The 16,048-nt window shown below is 34.9% G+C and overlaps 1 protein-coding gene across 7 annotated transcripts in view; it reads left to right on the forward strand.

Moving 5' to 3' along the window:
• The window catches only part of DENND5B (DENN domain containing 5B), a 165,965-nt gene that overhangs the window by 65,887 nt on the left and 84,030 nt on the right, over positions 1-16,048 (forward strand). For 5 of the 7 annotated variants that reach the window (XM_074194786.1, XM_074194791.1, XM_074194785.1 and 2 more), the window contains 2 exons: positions 7,606-7,747; positions 13,323-13,416. In XM_074194786.1, the coding sequence (XP_074050887.1) occupies positions 7,606-7,747; positions 13,323-13,416 (236 nt within the window). The other 2 variants (XM_074194790.1, XM_074194789.1) reach the window with 2 other exon arrangements.

The following is a 16,048-nucleotide window of genomic DNA, read 5'->3' on the forward strand; positions in this document are numbered from 1 at the left end:
CCTTTGGCATCTCCTTTTCCAATTGGTCAATTCTATTTTTGAAGTTGTCTTTTTCCATTTGCCCAATTGTGATTTTGAGAGAATTATTTTCTTTTTGCATTTTCATTTTTGTTTTTGTTCAGGTTTTTTCAAGGCAAATGGAGTTAAGTGGCTTGCCCAAGGCCACACAGCTAGGTAATTATTAAGTGTCTGAGACCAGATTTGAACCCAGGTACTCCTGACTCCAAGGCCTGTGCTTTATCCACTACGCCACCTAGCCTCCCCCATTCGATGTTTAAATTCCTTTCTGATATCTTCTAAGAAGTCTTTCTGGAGGTGTGGCTAGTTGGCACAGTGGATAGAGCCCCGACCCTGGAGTCAGGAGTACCTGAGTTCAAATCCGGCCTCAAACACTTAGTAATTACCTAACTGTGTGGCCTTGGGCAAACCACTTAACCCCATTGCCTTACAAAAAAAAAAAAACAAAACCAAAAACCTAAAAAAAAAAAGTCTTTCTGGGCTGAAGACCAGTTCATATTCTTCTCTTAAGCTCTAGTCCTCTCTGAGTTAGGATCCTTATCTTCATGGTGAAACATTCAATGGACCCCTGCCCCCTTTGTGTTGACTTTTCTTCATTTTGGGCCCTTTCCCTGTGGTCTTGTTTTGGGGGAGGGAATGATTCACAGACCTTTGGTTTTGAGATCCCTAGAGGCCTTGCCTACTTCAGTGGGTTGGCTGAAGGAGTTGCCAGAAGTTTTCTCTGGATTGTCTGTGATGTTGATTAATGGCCTGTTCCCTAGGCCTGGGGAGGAGTAGGAGGGGTTGGGGATGGCAGGCTCTGGACTGTCCTCGAACAATGTGGACTGGGCCCTCCAGGCTACTTAGTTTAAAATGGGGTGGGGGGTGCTGAGGGATAGCTGTTTGTTCTGGAGAAAATCACCACATTCTCCCACAAGAATGGGGGGAGGGGACTCATCTGGAAACATGGGAGTTCTCTGCCTGGGTCTTCCAGACCAACCTAGCTAACTGGATACTTGTCAGGGCCACCTCGCTGTAGTTTTTCCACTCAGCACACATACAGCAAATTCTTCCACTGCTGTTCTCAGATTAGTCCCCCCATCACCCCTGTGCTAGGTCTCTGCTCTCTGCCCCTGGCTCACCCACAGTTCCTGAGACAGACCTTGTTGTTGGTAGATGTTCTTCTCCTTGGTTCTTCTCTGGGTCCTGTAGTTCCAAAAATCTGTTAAAAGGTTTGTTCATGATAGTTCTGAGGGAAAGCTAGGAGACCTGTGCCTGGCTTCTCTTCGTTATCTTGGCTGGAAGTTCACCTAATTGCTTCCTGTTTGAGGTCACCATTTTTTTTTTCTTTGTGTCATTCTGCATTCTGCATCTTTCATTTCTCCATCTGGTGGTGGATAGCATGCTTCTTCATTAGTCCTCTGGAAACCTGATTTGGCCATTATACTAATAAGAATTCGGCACAGTATATTTATTCCCATTTATATATCATTACTTGTTCATCCATTCCCCAATTTATATATACCCTCTGTCATCATTATTTGTCATCTCAAAAAGAGAGCTAAAATGTTTTTGTACATCCTTAGTTTGTTTAGCCTAGGATTAATTCCTCCTTTTGTCTACCCTTCCTCTAGTTCTCCGTTTCCCTATTTATTTCCCTGTAGAGTGAAATGCAATTCTATATCCAATTCTGCATATGTATGTATGAGTGTGTATGTGTGTATTACTTCTTTTGATTAGTTCAGATGAGAATATAATTCAAGTTTTAACTGCTTCCCACCAGCCTGTCTACTTGTATATCCTGATTATGTGAGATCTTTTTCTTTAACATTCCTTTCCCTTCCCAGTGTATTTCTCTTCCCTTCTTTTTTTCATTCTTAAATCAGGAGTGGCTAGGTGGCACAGTGGATAGAGCACCAGCCCTGGAATCAGGAAGATCTGAGTTCAAATCCAGCCTCAGGCACTTGATAATTACCTAGCTGTGTGGCCTTGGACAAGCCACTTAACCCCATTGCCTTGCAAAAACCTAAAAAAATTAAAATAGAAAAAGAATGCAGTGTTTTCATTCTTAAATCATCAAGATGTAGCAAAACCACCCCCAGACCTTGTTGTTGGTTTTCCTCTGTAAATTCTGAGGGTAATAGAGTTCAAAGAGAACATATATGTCATCTCTATATATTTAAATACAAACAGTTTAGTTCTTTATCATTGTTCATTCAGGTTTATCTTTTTATGTTTGTCTTTACTCCTTTACTCTCTACTACTTTATTTGAACTTCAAAAATTTCTTCACAACATCTGCCTTTTCATCTGAAATGCTTAGAAGTTCATATTTTTTCTGCTTTACTTAGTTTTACTGGATAGTTTATTCTTGGCTATCTACCCATATCCTTTAACTTCCAGAATATCATATTCCAAGTTAATTTATGTCTTATTATGGTACCTGCTAAATTTGGGATTTTGACTTACTCTTAAGGACTTGAAGTCTTTCTGGCTACTTGCAGCATTTTTCTTTTTGTTTTAGCAAAGCAGTGGGGTTAAATGACTCACCCAAGGTCATACAGCTAGGTAATTATTAAGGCCAGATTTCTACTCAGGTCAGGAGGACCTGACTCCAGGCCTGGTGCTTTATTCATTGTACCACCTAGCTGCCCTCAGCATTTTTTTTTACCCTGGAAGTTCTGGATTTTGTTTATGATATGCCTGAGAGTTTTCCAGTTTGAGGGTTTCTTTCAGAAGACTGGTGGATTTTTTCTGCTCCCTCTTTTACCTTCTGGTTTTTTTTTAATATTTTATTTATTTATTTTTCCAACTACATACAATGGGAGTTTTCAACAGTCTGCAAGGCTTTGAATTTTTACATTTTTTCTCTTTTCCTCCCTTTCCACTCCCCTTGACAGGAAGAAATCTAAGCCTTTCATGTTTAATCATGAAATTTAACCTTCGATCCATATTAATCATGTTGTAAAGGAAGAACCAAATTAAAATGTGAAAAATATTAGAGAGAAAAAAGACATAATCCTTAAGACAATTTTTAAAAATTGAAAATAATAAGCTTTGGTCTATATTTAAACTCCACAGTTCTTTCTCTGGATCTGGATGGTCTTTTCCTCACAAGTCTTCTAGAATTATCTTTAATCATTATACTGCTGAAATGTTCAAGTCCATCGTAGTTGATCATCACTCATTTTTTTTTGTTTGTTTTGTTTTGTTTTTAGGTTTTTGCAAGACAAATGGGGTTAAGTGGCTGGAGCTTTATCCACTATACCACCTAGCCACCCCTGATCCATCACCCATTGTTAATGTTAGTGTGTACAATGTTCTTCTAGTTTGGCTCACTTCATTCTGCATCAAATCATGCAAGTCTTCCCAGGCTGATCCAAAGTCCTGTCCCTAATGATTTCTTATAGAACAATTAGTGTTCCATCACATTCACATACCACTATTTGTTCAGCCATTCCCCAATTGATGAACACCCCCTCAATTTCCAAGTCTTTGCTACTACAAAAAGAACTGCTATAAATATTTTTATACATGTGAGTTTTTTTTACCCTTTTTTGGTGATCTCTCTGGAGTAATGGTGTTACTAGATGAAAGGGTATGCCTAGTTTTATTGCCCTTTGTGTATAATTCCAAATTGCTCTCCAGAAAGACTGGATCACTTCACAATTCCACCAGCAATGTATTAGTACCAGTTTTCCCACATTTATCATTTTCCTCTTTGGTCATATTTTTCAATCTGATGAATGTGAGGTGATACCCACAGAGTTATTTTAATTTTTATTTCTCTAATCAATAATGATTTAGAGCATTTTTTCATATGGTATAGAAAGCTTCAATTTCTTCAGCTAAGTGCCTTTTCATATCCTTTGACCATTTATCAATTGGGGAATGACTTGTATTCATATAAATTTGACTCAGTTCTCTATATATTTTTGAAATGTCATTTGTCAGAAACACTAATTATAAAAATTGTTTCCCAACTTAATGCCTTCCTTTTAAAGGTTGCATTGGTTTTATTTGTGCAAAACTTCTTCAGTATAGGGGCAGCTAGGTGGTGTAGTGGATAAAGCACCGGCCTTGGAGTCAGGAGTACCTGGGTTCAAATCCAATCTCAGACACTTAATAATTACCTGGCTGTGTGGCCTTGGGCAAGCCACTTAACCCCATTTGCCTTGCAAAAAAACTTAAAAAAAAAACTTCTTCAGTATAAAGTAATCAAAATTATCCATTTTGCAATGTTCTCTAATATCTTCTTTGGTCATGAACTGCTCTCCTTTTCAAAGATCCAAGAGGTAAATTTTTCCTCATTTTCCTAATTGGTTTAGGCATAAATCTTATACCTATTTTGACCTTGTCTTGGTATAGGGTGTGAGATGTTGGTCCTATGCCTAGTTTCTTCCATGATATCTTCCAGTTTTCCCAGCAGTTTTTATAAAAGAGTTAGTTCTTTTCCCAGGAACTGCAGTCTTTGAGTTTATCAAACACCAGATTATGATAGTTTCTTTTGTACCTAATCTATTCCACTGATCTACCCCTATTTTTTAGCCAGTACCAAACACTTGTGATGACTGATGCTGTTTTGTAATATGATTTTAGATCTGATATTGCTAGGCCAACTTTCTTTGCATTTTTTTATTAATTCCTTTGATATTCTTGACCTTTTGTTCTTCCCTATGAATTTTGTTACTATTTTTTTCTGTGGTTTTTTTTTTTGTTTGGTTTGTTTTGGTTTTTTGCAAGGCAGTGGGGTTAAGTGGCTTGCCCAAGGCCACAGTTAGGCAATTATCAAGTGTCTGAGGCCGGATTTGAACTCAGGTACTCCTGACTCCAGGGCTGGTGCTCTATCCACTGCGCCACCTAGCAGCCCCCACAGTTATTTTACATGGAATTTTTCTTTCTATCTCTTGCTGCTGTGTTTTGTAGTAATGTATAGAAATGCTAATGACTTATGTGGGTTTATTTTATATCCTGCAAAGTTACTAAAGTTGCTAATTTTTTCAAGTAGTTTTTCAAGTACTCTAGGGGTATTGAGTGCTATGTTATTTCTGTATCTCAAAGGTAGACTAGGGGTCTGAAAGTTTTCAGTGATCCCAAAGTGGTCTGATCTGGAATAAAATCTGAGCTCTGCAAATTCCTATCCTGGGTTTGGGTCTATACAAAAATAGACTGCTGCTGGATTTAACTCCTATCAGCTAACAGAAAAGCTCTGTTGCTTCTTATGTGTCAGAACTGTAGACTCCCCTTTGGTCTCTGCATCCTGCTGTTGAACTGCTTCCTTTTTCAGTTCCCAGGACCTACCTGCCTGGGAATGCCACTCCCCTCTACAGGTCCCCTTCTTACTCTGCCCTGGATCTTTGATCCAGAACTGGGTAGTGTATGACAAAGCTTCCAGTTCATATCTATCCCACCATAATGACCTGATATAGAGTCTGTGCACACTTGTACAAAAATATTCATAGCAGCCCTGTTTGTGGTGGCAAAGAATTGGAAATTAAGTAAATGTCCTTCAATTGGGGAATGGCTTAACAAACTGTGGTATATGTATGTCGTGAAACACTATTGTTCTATTAGAAACCAGGAGGGATGCGAATTCAGGGAAGCCTGGAAGGATTTGCATGAACTGACGCTGAGTGAGATGAGCAGAACCAGAACACTGTACACCCTAAAAGCAACATGGGGTGATGATCAACCCTAATGAGCTTGCTCATTCCATCAGTGCAACAGTCAAGGACAATTTGGGGATATCTGCGATGGTGAATGCCATCTGTATCCAAAGAAAGAATTGTGGAATTTCGACAAAGACCAAAGACTATTACCTTTAATTTAAAAAAAAACACATTATCTTATTATATAATTTTGCTATCTCTTATACTTCATTTTTCTTCCTTTAGGATGTGATTTCTCTCATCATATTCAACTTAGATCAGTGTATACCATGGAAACAATGTAAAGAGTAACAGACTGCCTTTTGTGCAGGAGTGAGGAGAGGGAAGCATGATTGGGGGAAAATTGTAAAATTAAAAATAAATAAAATCTTTCTTTAAAAAAAGGGGAGAGCAGTTAGGTGGCACAGTGGTTAGAGCACCAGCCCTGGAGTCAGGAGTACCTGAGTTCAAATCCAGCCTCAGACACTTAATCTTTATCTAGCTGTGTGGCCTTGGGCAAGCCACTTAACCCCATTTGCCTTGCAAAAACCTTTTTAAAAAAAGTCTGTGCACAGCCTCCCCCTTGGCATGTTAAAATACTCTTGTGTGCAACATATTCCCTCTTGTCCACAGATTTTTCTCATGGTCTTCTTATGCTGATCTGAGTTAAATAAATGACTCACTTTGACTTTTTCTGGATTTCTCTATCAAGATTTAATCTGGCATATTTTCTAGATGTATTTGAAGGAGTTTGTGGAATGGAGTTCACTAAATCACTTCCTACTACTCCACTTCCTGTAATCCATTTTTCCACAACTAGATACCAAAGTGATTCTCTCAAGCTACAGATATGACCAAATTGCTGCCCTACTCAGGAAACTTCAGAGGGACCTAGCATAAAATATAAATTCCATTATTGGGTTTTTAGAACTCTATGCTGCGTGAGTCCAGCTAATCTTTCCCAGTCTCATCATACATTATTCTTTATCTTGATATTTCCTGCACAGCTAAAATGACCTTCTTGCTCTTCCTCACACATTGAACTCTTATCTCCTATCTTAGTGCCTTTTGTACTGGTTGTCTCCTATGTCTTGAATATACTCCTTTCTAACTTCTGTCACATAAAACCCTTATAAGAATAAGTTTTTTAAACAGTATGTTTATTATATAAAGAATGTCCAGTCATTATCCTTCTACACTGAAAATAAGGAAGAAATGAATAAACTATATGACTCTCTTTGATCTATAGTACTGGAACAGGAAAGAAATTTGATAAATTTCTGAGTAAGTTTTGTTTGTAACTGTCCTTCCCTGATAGTTATAAGCATAGGATAGATAGTCATATATCTTCTATAAGCATATTTATGGTTAGGAGAGAGGCAAAAAAAAACAGTCCCTGCTCTCAAGAAATTCACAATCTAATGGGAGAGATAAGCAAGCTGTGTGTGTGTGTGTGTGTGTGTGTGTGTATGTAGACTTGAATGGAATGAATAGGAAATAAATAAAAGAGGGAAAGTAGTAGAATTAAGAGGGATTGGGAAAGACTTCCTGTAGAAGATGAAATTTTATTTGTGGGTTAAAGTATTCCAGGAAAGCTGGTAGGCAAAGAAGAGGAGAAAGAATATTCTTGCCAGAGAAAATGCCTAAACTAAGAGGTGGAGTATCTATTTCATAGAACAACAAGGAGACCAGTGTCACTGAATCAAAAAGTATGTGAATAAAGTATAGAAAGACTAGTAAGATAGGAGGGGGCTAGGTTATAAGGACTTTGAAGCAGAGAATTTTGTATTTGATCTTGAGGTGATAGGAAGTCATTGGAATTGATTGAGTAGGAGTATGTTGTGATTGGACCTGCTTTTGTATTCTTACTGAACAACAAAAATCCCTGTATTTTTCTTTTATTGGAGTAGGAAGAAGCAATATTTTTAATGAAATTTTTAATGGCTTATGTTTTTTTTCAGCCCATTCTATTGAGCAGCGACTAATGAAGATGGATCACTCTGCCATCCATCCCCATTTACTTGACATGAAAATTGGTCAAGGCAAATATGAACAAGGGTTCTTTCCAAAATTGCAGGCTGATGTCCTGACAACCAACAATAAGTAAGTAGTTACTGGACTGAACAATTGTATTAAGTAATAAGTGAAGAACCGTGAGACTTTGAATTTCAAACATGGTACTTAAGCTTTGTAGGTTACCTTTGAAAGTGGTATCCATTAACTGTTTCCAAGGGTAAATTTGGAAAATAAAATTGAATTTAACTTGGCATAGTTTGATTTCTTATTCTTCAGTAGAATGAATCGGAAGAAACAGGACCTTAATAATGTTTCTCTTTTTTAAAAATAATATATAGTTTGAAATAGCGAAGCTAGTCATTGCTTTGATTGACTGTAAATGTTGGTTATTAGTAAATTTATCAATTTACAGAACAAAAAATAAATAAAGGAACTCTTTGAAACATCTATCTCTTTTATTATGGATGATGGCCTTCAAACATAAAGTAGTTAGAATTCAAGGGTACTGTCTTTTTATTTATGGATTTACTTGTTTTTTAGATGACTTGAAATGTTTATGTGAAAGGTCAGTGTTTGATAAGCTGGTTAATATGAAGAATTTGAAAGGTACTCTCAGTCCCAACTATTTTATTTCCAGAGTACTATATACTAAGGGTCACATATAGAGATGTGTGGTGGCCTGGGAGTCAGGAATAACTAGTTCTAGTTTTGACTTCACAATTAATTTATGCAAGTCACTTCCATGACCCAGTTCCTACATCTGCACAGTAACTCATAGCATTTTGTTGATGTTCAGAAAGGACAGAGAGGGACATAGGGAACCTAGATTTTCTTGACTCCAAGTCTAGTGTTTTCTTATTTAATTTTTCTATGTTTTCTTTTAATTTTTTTAATTTAATGTTTAGAAATTTTATGTGTAGAAAGAAAATGTTTTCTTTATGTTATTATGAATTTAATCATAAAAAACACAGTAAGCACTTTGAAAAGCATTATATATGAAACCATGAATTATTATCTCTGTTATATAATTTGTTTTTTAAAAGTATATATTAGATGATATTAAGTAGAAACAAAATTGCCCCATTTATGTTCCCATCTGAACATTTTATTTTCTTCTGTATCTTTTTCTTGTATCACTGTTCTTTCTTTTTCTTTTTTTTGCATCCATCATTTTCTGCTAATCAGTCCCCTTTTGGAGGCAGCTAGATAGTATAGAACAGAAACTGAGTTCAAATGTCATCTGAGACACTTACTAGCCTGGGCAAGTAACTTATCCTCTTTGCCTCAGTTTCTTCATCTGCAAAATGAGCTGAAGAAGGAAATAGCAACCACTCCAATATCTTTGCCCAAGACAATCCCAAATGGAATCATGAAGAATCAGACACTACTAATCAAAAAAAAAAGTAGCTATCCACTAGATGGCTCAGTGGGTGGAGCACTGACTCTGGAGTCAGAAAGACCAGACTTAAAATCCAGCCTCAGATACTTAGTAGCCATGTGACTCTGGACAAGTCTCTGTTTGCCTTAACCCACTGATCACTCCAGGATCCTTACCAAGAAAACCACATAGTACAGTCTATGGTCTCATGAAGAGTCTAAACAACAGTTCTCCACACTAGATAGATCCCCTCAGGAATCCTGCCCTAGTAATAAATACAGTCAAGCAAAACAAACCAACATGCAGACCTCATTTAAAAATTCACATCTTATTCTGATTATCTAAGTCCATTTCCAATGCTCTTTTCATTATAAAAAAAAATTACATTAAATTGGAGCTCTTTGTTCCCTTCTAGCTTTCAGATCCTAAAATATATCTGACTACCTGAAAACTAGTACTAAGATCGAAAAAGGTGAAAAAGAACTAGACAATAGCAAAAAAAAGTGGAAATTAGAAATTATTGGACAATTTAAGCACAATGGTGTGACATGGTCCAGAGCTACCGAAGGTACTTAATTTTATATCTTCTTTTAATTGATAAATTTTTGTTTTCACATCACCTTCATTTTTCAGTCTATGACCAAGGATTTATTAAATACCCTGTATGTAGTAGGCACTGACCTAGTAATGGAAATACAAGTACATAAAATTTAAACAATCCTTATTTACAGAAACAGCATGTATGTCAATAAGTAGATATAGAATATGGTTATCAAATAGATACAAAATAAATAAAAGATACTTAAGGAGAGAGAGCCCTAGCAGCTGGGGATATTGGGAACGACTTCATATTAAGGATGGTGTTTGAACTGTAACTTGAAGAAGGAGAATGATTTTATGAAGAGGGAGTGCATTCAAGGGATGGGAGATTTCCAGAAAAAGTAAAAAAGATGGAATACCTTGTGTGAGGAATAGAGAAGGCCAATTTGGCTGTACAATAGAGACCAATAATGATAGGTTGGGACCAGGATGTCAAAGGAGTTGTTAGTAGCCAAGGGAGGAGTGTGACTAGAATTTATTCCTTATTTCAGAGAAAATAGGAAGTCATTGAAGTTTATTAAGTGGGGGGAATGATATTGTCATATCTGTTAAAGAAAATCATTTTGGCAGTTATGTGGAGAATTGATTAGAGGCAGGGAGTTAGTTCAATTAGGCTATCACAAAAGTGACAGGAAAAAAAGAAGGAAAGATGAAGAAGGACTAAAATAGAAAGTCTACAAGACTTTCAGGAAGGGAACAGATTTCCAATATAACTTCTTCCTTTTTCATCCCCTCCCAAGCAAATCATTTCTTGTAAAAAAAAAAATTAGAATTAAAAAATGAAAAAAAGAACTGAATAAAAGAAATCAATTTGTCATCCTTGTGTGACAGAACATTCAGTATTTCACACTCATATTTCCTTATCTCTGTAATGAAGAGTGGAAAATACATTTTTCTCAACTATTCTCAGGCTTCTTGGTTATAATTAAACAGCATTCATTTGAATTTTTTTATTTTTTCCATTTATATTTTAGTCACTGGTCACTTTGATCTGAATCAAGTTATATAATTTTCCCCATACTACCAAGTTTTTAAAACATGTTGTTTTTTAAGGTACAGTAAATATTTTATTATATTATTATATTTTTGAGCTACATTACAATATATGGATATTTACTTTGTTTATCATTCTTTACTATCACAAAAAAATGCTGCTCTGAATATTTTAGTATATATGGGAACTTTTTTCTTATTAACATCTTCAGGGTAGGATCTTTGAATCAAAAGAAATTGAGAACTTAATCACTTTTAAAAATTTTTTTATTTTATTTTTTCAGTTACATGCAAAGGTAGTTTTCAGTATTCATCAGTTTGCAAATTTATGAGTTCCACATTTTTCTACCAACCTCCCTTCCCTACCCCTCCCTATGGCAGCAAACAATCTGGTAAAATTGTGCTATCATGTTTAACATATTTCCATATTAGTCCTGTTGTGAAAGAGGAATTGGAACTAAGGGGTCAAAAAACCATGAGTTAGAAAGTTAGGGAACTAGTAAAATAGGCAACTTTAAAAAAGTGAGGTGACAATCTAAATTCAGTAACTCATAGATTATTTGGGGGATTATACTCCATTATAATGGGGTAGCTCAAGAAAGATGATTTTGAAACATGTTGTTTTTTATCTCATAGGTCATACAGTTAAATGGAACTTGCTTTTCTTTTCACCAAAGTATGTCCCAAGATTACATTGTAGGAAAAAGTACAAAGAAAATCAAAGACACTTCTTAAAGCTATTTTTGTTTTCCTCTATAAGTTAAACTTACACTTTTTTTAGGTTCAAAAAATACAACTACTCAACTAGATAATAATGATATTTGATTTTTTTGTTATCTGTATGTGACTCTAATGAATATGGATTTATACAGTTAATTTTTCAGTTTGGGATTACCTTTTAGGAATGGAACACTGATTAGTTTCATACCAAAGACTTGCTTAAGATATTTACTTATTGTAGTTGTTTGTTCTTCATTCTTGAAGAGGACCATGACTTTGGGAAGGGATGTCATGGCTTGCAAATATAAGTCAATCTGGAAGGGGGAAAACCTTCAGGGTTTCTGGCCCAAATAGAAACAGTTGAATTGAAAAGAAAAAGTATGCAGAATTTAGAATTTAGACAATGTAAAAACAAAAGCTATCAAAAAATTTATTTTGATAAAAATAACCGTATATAAATGTTCGAATTCACTAACAAAAAAGTGTACATTATAACAATTCTAATCTTCTACCTCATACCTATCAGATCAGCAAAGATGATAAAAAAAAGTAAAATGGCAGATGTTGAGCTTTGAATTGTTTCAATCATCCTCTCAAACAATATGAAACTAAGTCACTAAAAATTCCATATGTACTAAAATATTTATAGCACATTTCTTCTTATGGAAAAGAAGTGTAAACAAAATAAGTGATTATTTGTGAATATCTGAACTAACTGTGATATACGAATGTAATGGAATTTATGCCATAAGAAATGAGAAATAGGATGGTTTCAGAGAAATAAGAGAAAACTTTCATGAACGAATGCAGAGTGAAGTTAGCAGAACCAAAGGAACATTTCAGGTGATGGCCATAGCATCAATATAATATGAAAGGAAACAACTCTGGAAAACTTGGAACTCTAACCAAAGCAGTACCAAATAAAAATTTCAAAAAACTGAGAATTAATTGTATCTTGATATGTATTGGCAAAAAGGTGATGAACTTGAAGTACTGAATGAGTTGTGCATTTTCAGATATGGTCAATGGGATTTTTGTTTGTTTTTCCTGATTATGAATATTTTCTCTAAAAGAGCCCTTATCCTTCAGGAGTTGGAGGAGTAATTGTCATGGTCAGAAAAGAAAAAAGTATATTATTCATTTAAATTAATTGTGAATGACTACTAAGCAAATTGAGATGGTAATATTGATGTTTCTTATGGTTTTAATAAAATAATTACTTTTTAAAGTATCATGAAGGTACTGGAGAAGAGATAATAAAACATGCTCCTCTTGCAGTAGAATCAAGTCAACAGAATCAGGAGGAACTAATAGGTTGAAATGTTTTATTATAGATGATTATTGTGTATGGTCCAGCAAGTTTTCTATATTTTTCACAAAGGAGGGTTTATTCTGAACCTGGGTGAATTGATGGGAAATGATTGATAATAAAGGCAAAAAGCATCAAACATATATGCTTCTTTGTGTGTAATCTTATACCATATACCAAAACAAATTCCAAATATGTTTGTGACCTAAAAAGTAAAAGGTCATTCATTATCACTAAAATTTACATCTAATAATAACAATGTTTGTCCTTCATTCTTGAAGAAGACCATGACGTCAGGGAGATGATACCATGACAAGTACATGAATTGGATTTGAGTGAGGGGATGCTGTGCTAAGTCACCAGTTTTACTTCTTCCTCCAGAGTCATCTGGGTCCAGTGGCCAGATATGAATCAGGATAACTGGAGATAGTCCTGGATGTGAGGCAATCATCTATGTATATATTGTATATACATATAATTATGTATAACATAATTACAATATATAACAGGCTCCATAGGCACTTAATAAATACTTATTGAAAGTATGAATGAATGCATCGACAGTCATAGAATTTCAATGTTTAGACCATTTCTTTTCCTTACTGAAAAATAGAAATCCTGCTTTGTTTTAACCTGAAAGTTCTTGGATGTGATTATTTCAGTCGCTGGGTTAACCGGAGTGCCACAGCCCAGCGTAGGAAAGATCGCCTACGACAGCATTCAGAACACGTTGGATTAGACAATGACTTAAAGGAGGTATGTAATTTACTTCCAGATTTTGCATCAGACTCAAAGAATTCGGACTGATTCATCTTCTCTTGTCCCCCAGTATTTTCCTGTGATTTCTTTTAAAAATGTATGTTGTCTGTTACCAGTTTATCTAAGTTGTTAATTACATAATTATGCATATTTTAACTCAGATATACATTCCTTTTATGAAAAAATCATTTTAGAAATTAAAAAATATTTTATACCCATGTATAAACTTTTCTTTTTCCTCTTTAATTTTTTATTGTAAGTGAAAAAAAATCTTAAGTAGAGACAAAGATTCTTGGCAAATTTGTCTCAATTTATTTCATGTAGAAAGAAGTAACTTCAGTATTATTGTATCCTCTGTATTTAGCACATGGTAGGAGTTAGGTGGTGCAATGGTTAGAGTGAGCTCAAAGCTGGACATAAACATTTACTATAGACATTGGGTGAGTCATTTAGCCCCATTTACCTCATTTCCTCATCTGTAAAATTAACTGGAGAAGAAAATGATAAACCACTCCAATATCTTTGTTAAGAAAATCCAAAACAGATTTATCAAGAGTTAGATACCTGAAAATGACTAAGCAACAACAATAAGGTACTCAGTAAATTCATGTTGATTAATTTATGAGAATGATTCAGAGTTGCCTGTGCATGTTATAAGCATCATTTTTCATATTTTCACTTGCTTTTTTTGTTTTCTCCCTAGTATCATGTCAAAAATATTTTAACTACATTTGTGATATGACATGATACATAAATCATGAATCACTATTATCTAAATGATTACATTTTAAGTATAATTTTGCAGCAAAAAATAAAAGTACAACCAAATAGACTTATTAACTATTTCTTAATCTAAATAGGTGGAAATAAAGCAAAATATTGTCATTGATAAGTAGTTTTTTTACTACTTTTGTTCCTGTGACCATGCAGATATTGTCAGTTCCAGCATAGCCTCTTTGATATTTTTCTTTCTCCATGCATTTCCCCTTCTTTTCTTTATGCTATGAATAAATCATGTGCATGCTCCTTTTGCTTGTTTCTTCTTTCTTATTTTTTCTTGCTTTTCCAGCATTGGCATATCTACCCCCTTTTAGCCTTCCTAGGAACTTGTGATATATCAGAATTACAAGACATGTCAGGAGTAGAATCAGGGGCCACTTTCTCCTGCATAACTTCCTAAAAAATCTTCCTCTGATTGCTGCCTAGTATGAGTATGTCCTTTGCTGGAAAACTGTTTTTCCAGATGTTTGACTCTTGATTACATGTAACCCTAATATCTCTAGATCCTTTGCCCATTCAATTCACTTTAAATAGGAATGTGTTGTCTTTCCCTTTACTGCCAACTTTCCTTTTAAGTTTTTGTTGTTTTAACATTTTCTCATTTCTCTTTTTACCAAGTTTAAAGATATATGACTTATTCTTTCTTGGAGTTGAATCTGTTTTTTATTCTTATGCTCTTATCTTCAAAACTTTAAAATTAAACAAAAAAACAAAAAAACTTTAAATTTTTTAAGTTATCTTCTCTGTATTTTCTCTTCCCTAAAAAGTAAATCCCTGGTAGCAATTTCTTTATGCTTAGGACTAGTTTTCATCCTTTTTTGTCAAACTAACAAAAATTATTGAACTGAGTGTGTACATTTTCTAAATTTAATTGTTAGTTATGGCTTAATGGAGATATAGTAGGAAAGATAAAACTTCTCTTAAGAAATATTAATCGGGGGCAGCTAGGTGGCGCAGTGGATAGAGCTCCGGCCCTGGAGTCAGGAGTACCTGAGTTCAAATCCGGTCTCAGACACTTAATAATTACCTAGCTATGTGGCCTCGGGCAAACCACTTAACCCCATTGCCTAGCAAAAACTTAAAACAAACAAAAAAAAGAAATATTAATCAGGGAGTGATCAGTGGATAGAGAGCACTGGCCCTGGAGTCAGGAGTACCTGAGTTCAGACCTGGTCTCAGACACTTAATAATTACCTAGCTGTGTGGCCTTGAAGCCACTTAACCCCATTGCCTTGCAAAAAACTATATGTATATATCAATCAAATTTTTTTCAGTTAAAATTCTTAGCCTTGGAGAAGACTACGACTGAGTATGGGGAAGAGTATTTTATTTAAAAGTTGGGAAAAACAAGTCCTTTTAGAGAAATAATCCCACTTTATGGGATTTGGAAGTTTCTAAATTTGGGCTTTAGCAAATATAAAAAAATAGCAAAATCTCCCACCCTCTTAGAAATGAGTATGCTGAATGGTGAGTGGTTCAAAGATGGAAAAGGAAATAAAAATTTAATTTATTCTTCCATAAGTACCACAAGAACCACAAGAAACCATACTTTTGTCTTTATTAGTTTTTAGGTCCTTGATCTCTTTGGGGATTATTTCTGAGGTTGGAGTAATTGACATCTCATGTAATGCTATTAGCTATCCAGTTGAACAAAAGAATTTGATGATTAGAACAAAGATCTACCAATTTCTAGTCTAGTCTAGTAATATAAATACTATATTGTGGAGGGAAGCAAGACTTGGGGAAAAAATGTAAAACTCAAAATAAATAAAATATTTAAAATTTTAAAAAGTACTATATTATTTTTTCCTAAAATGAGTTTAGTATGATATGGAAGATGCCCCTAGTG

The sequence above is a fragment of the Macrotis lagotis genome, chromosome 7, assembly GCF_037893015.1.
Source record: "Macrotis lagotis isolate mMagLag1 chromosome 7, bilby.v1.9.chrom.fasta, whole genome shotgun sequence".
In the NCBI taxonomy this organism is placed as follows: domain Eukaryota; kingdom Metazoa; phylum Chordata; class Mammalia; order Peramelemorphia; family Peramelidae; genus Macrotis; species Macrotis lagotis.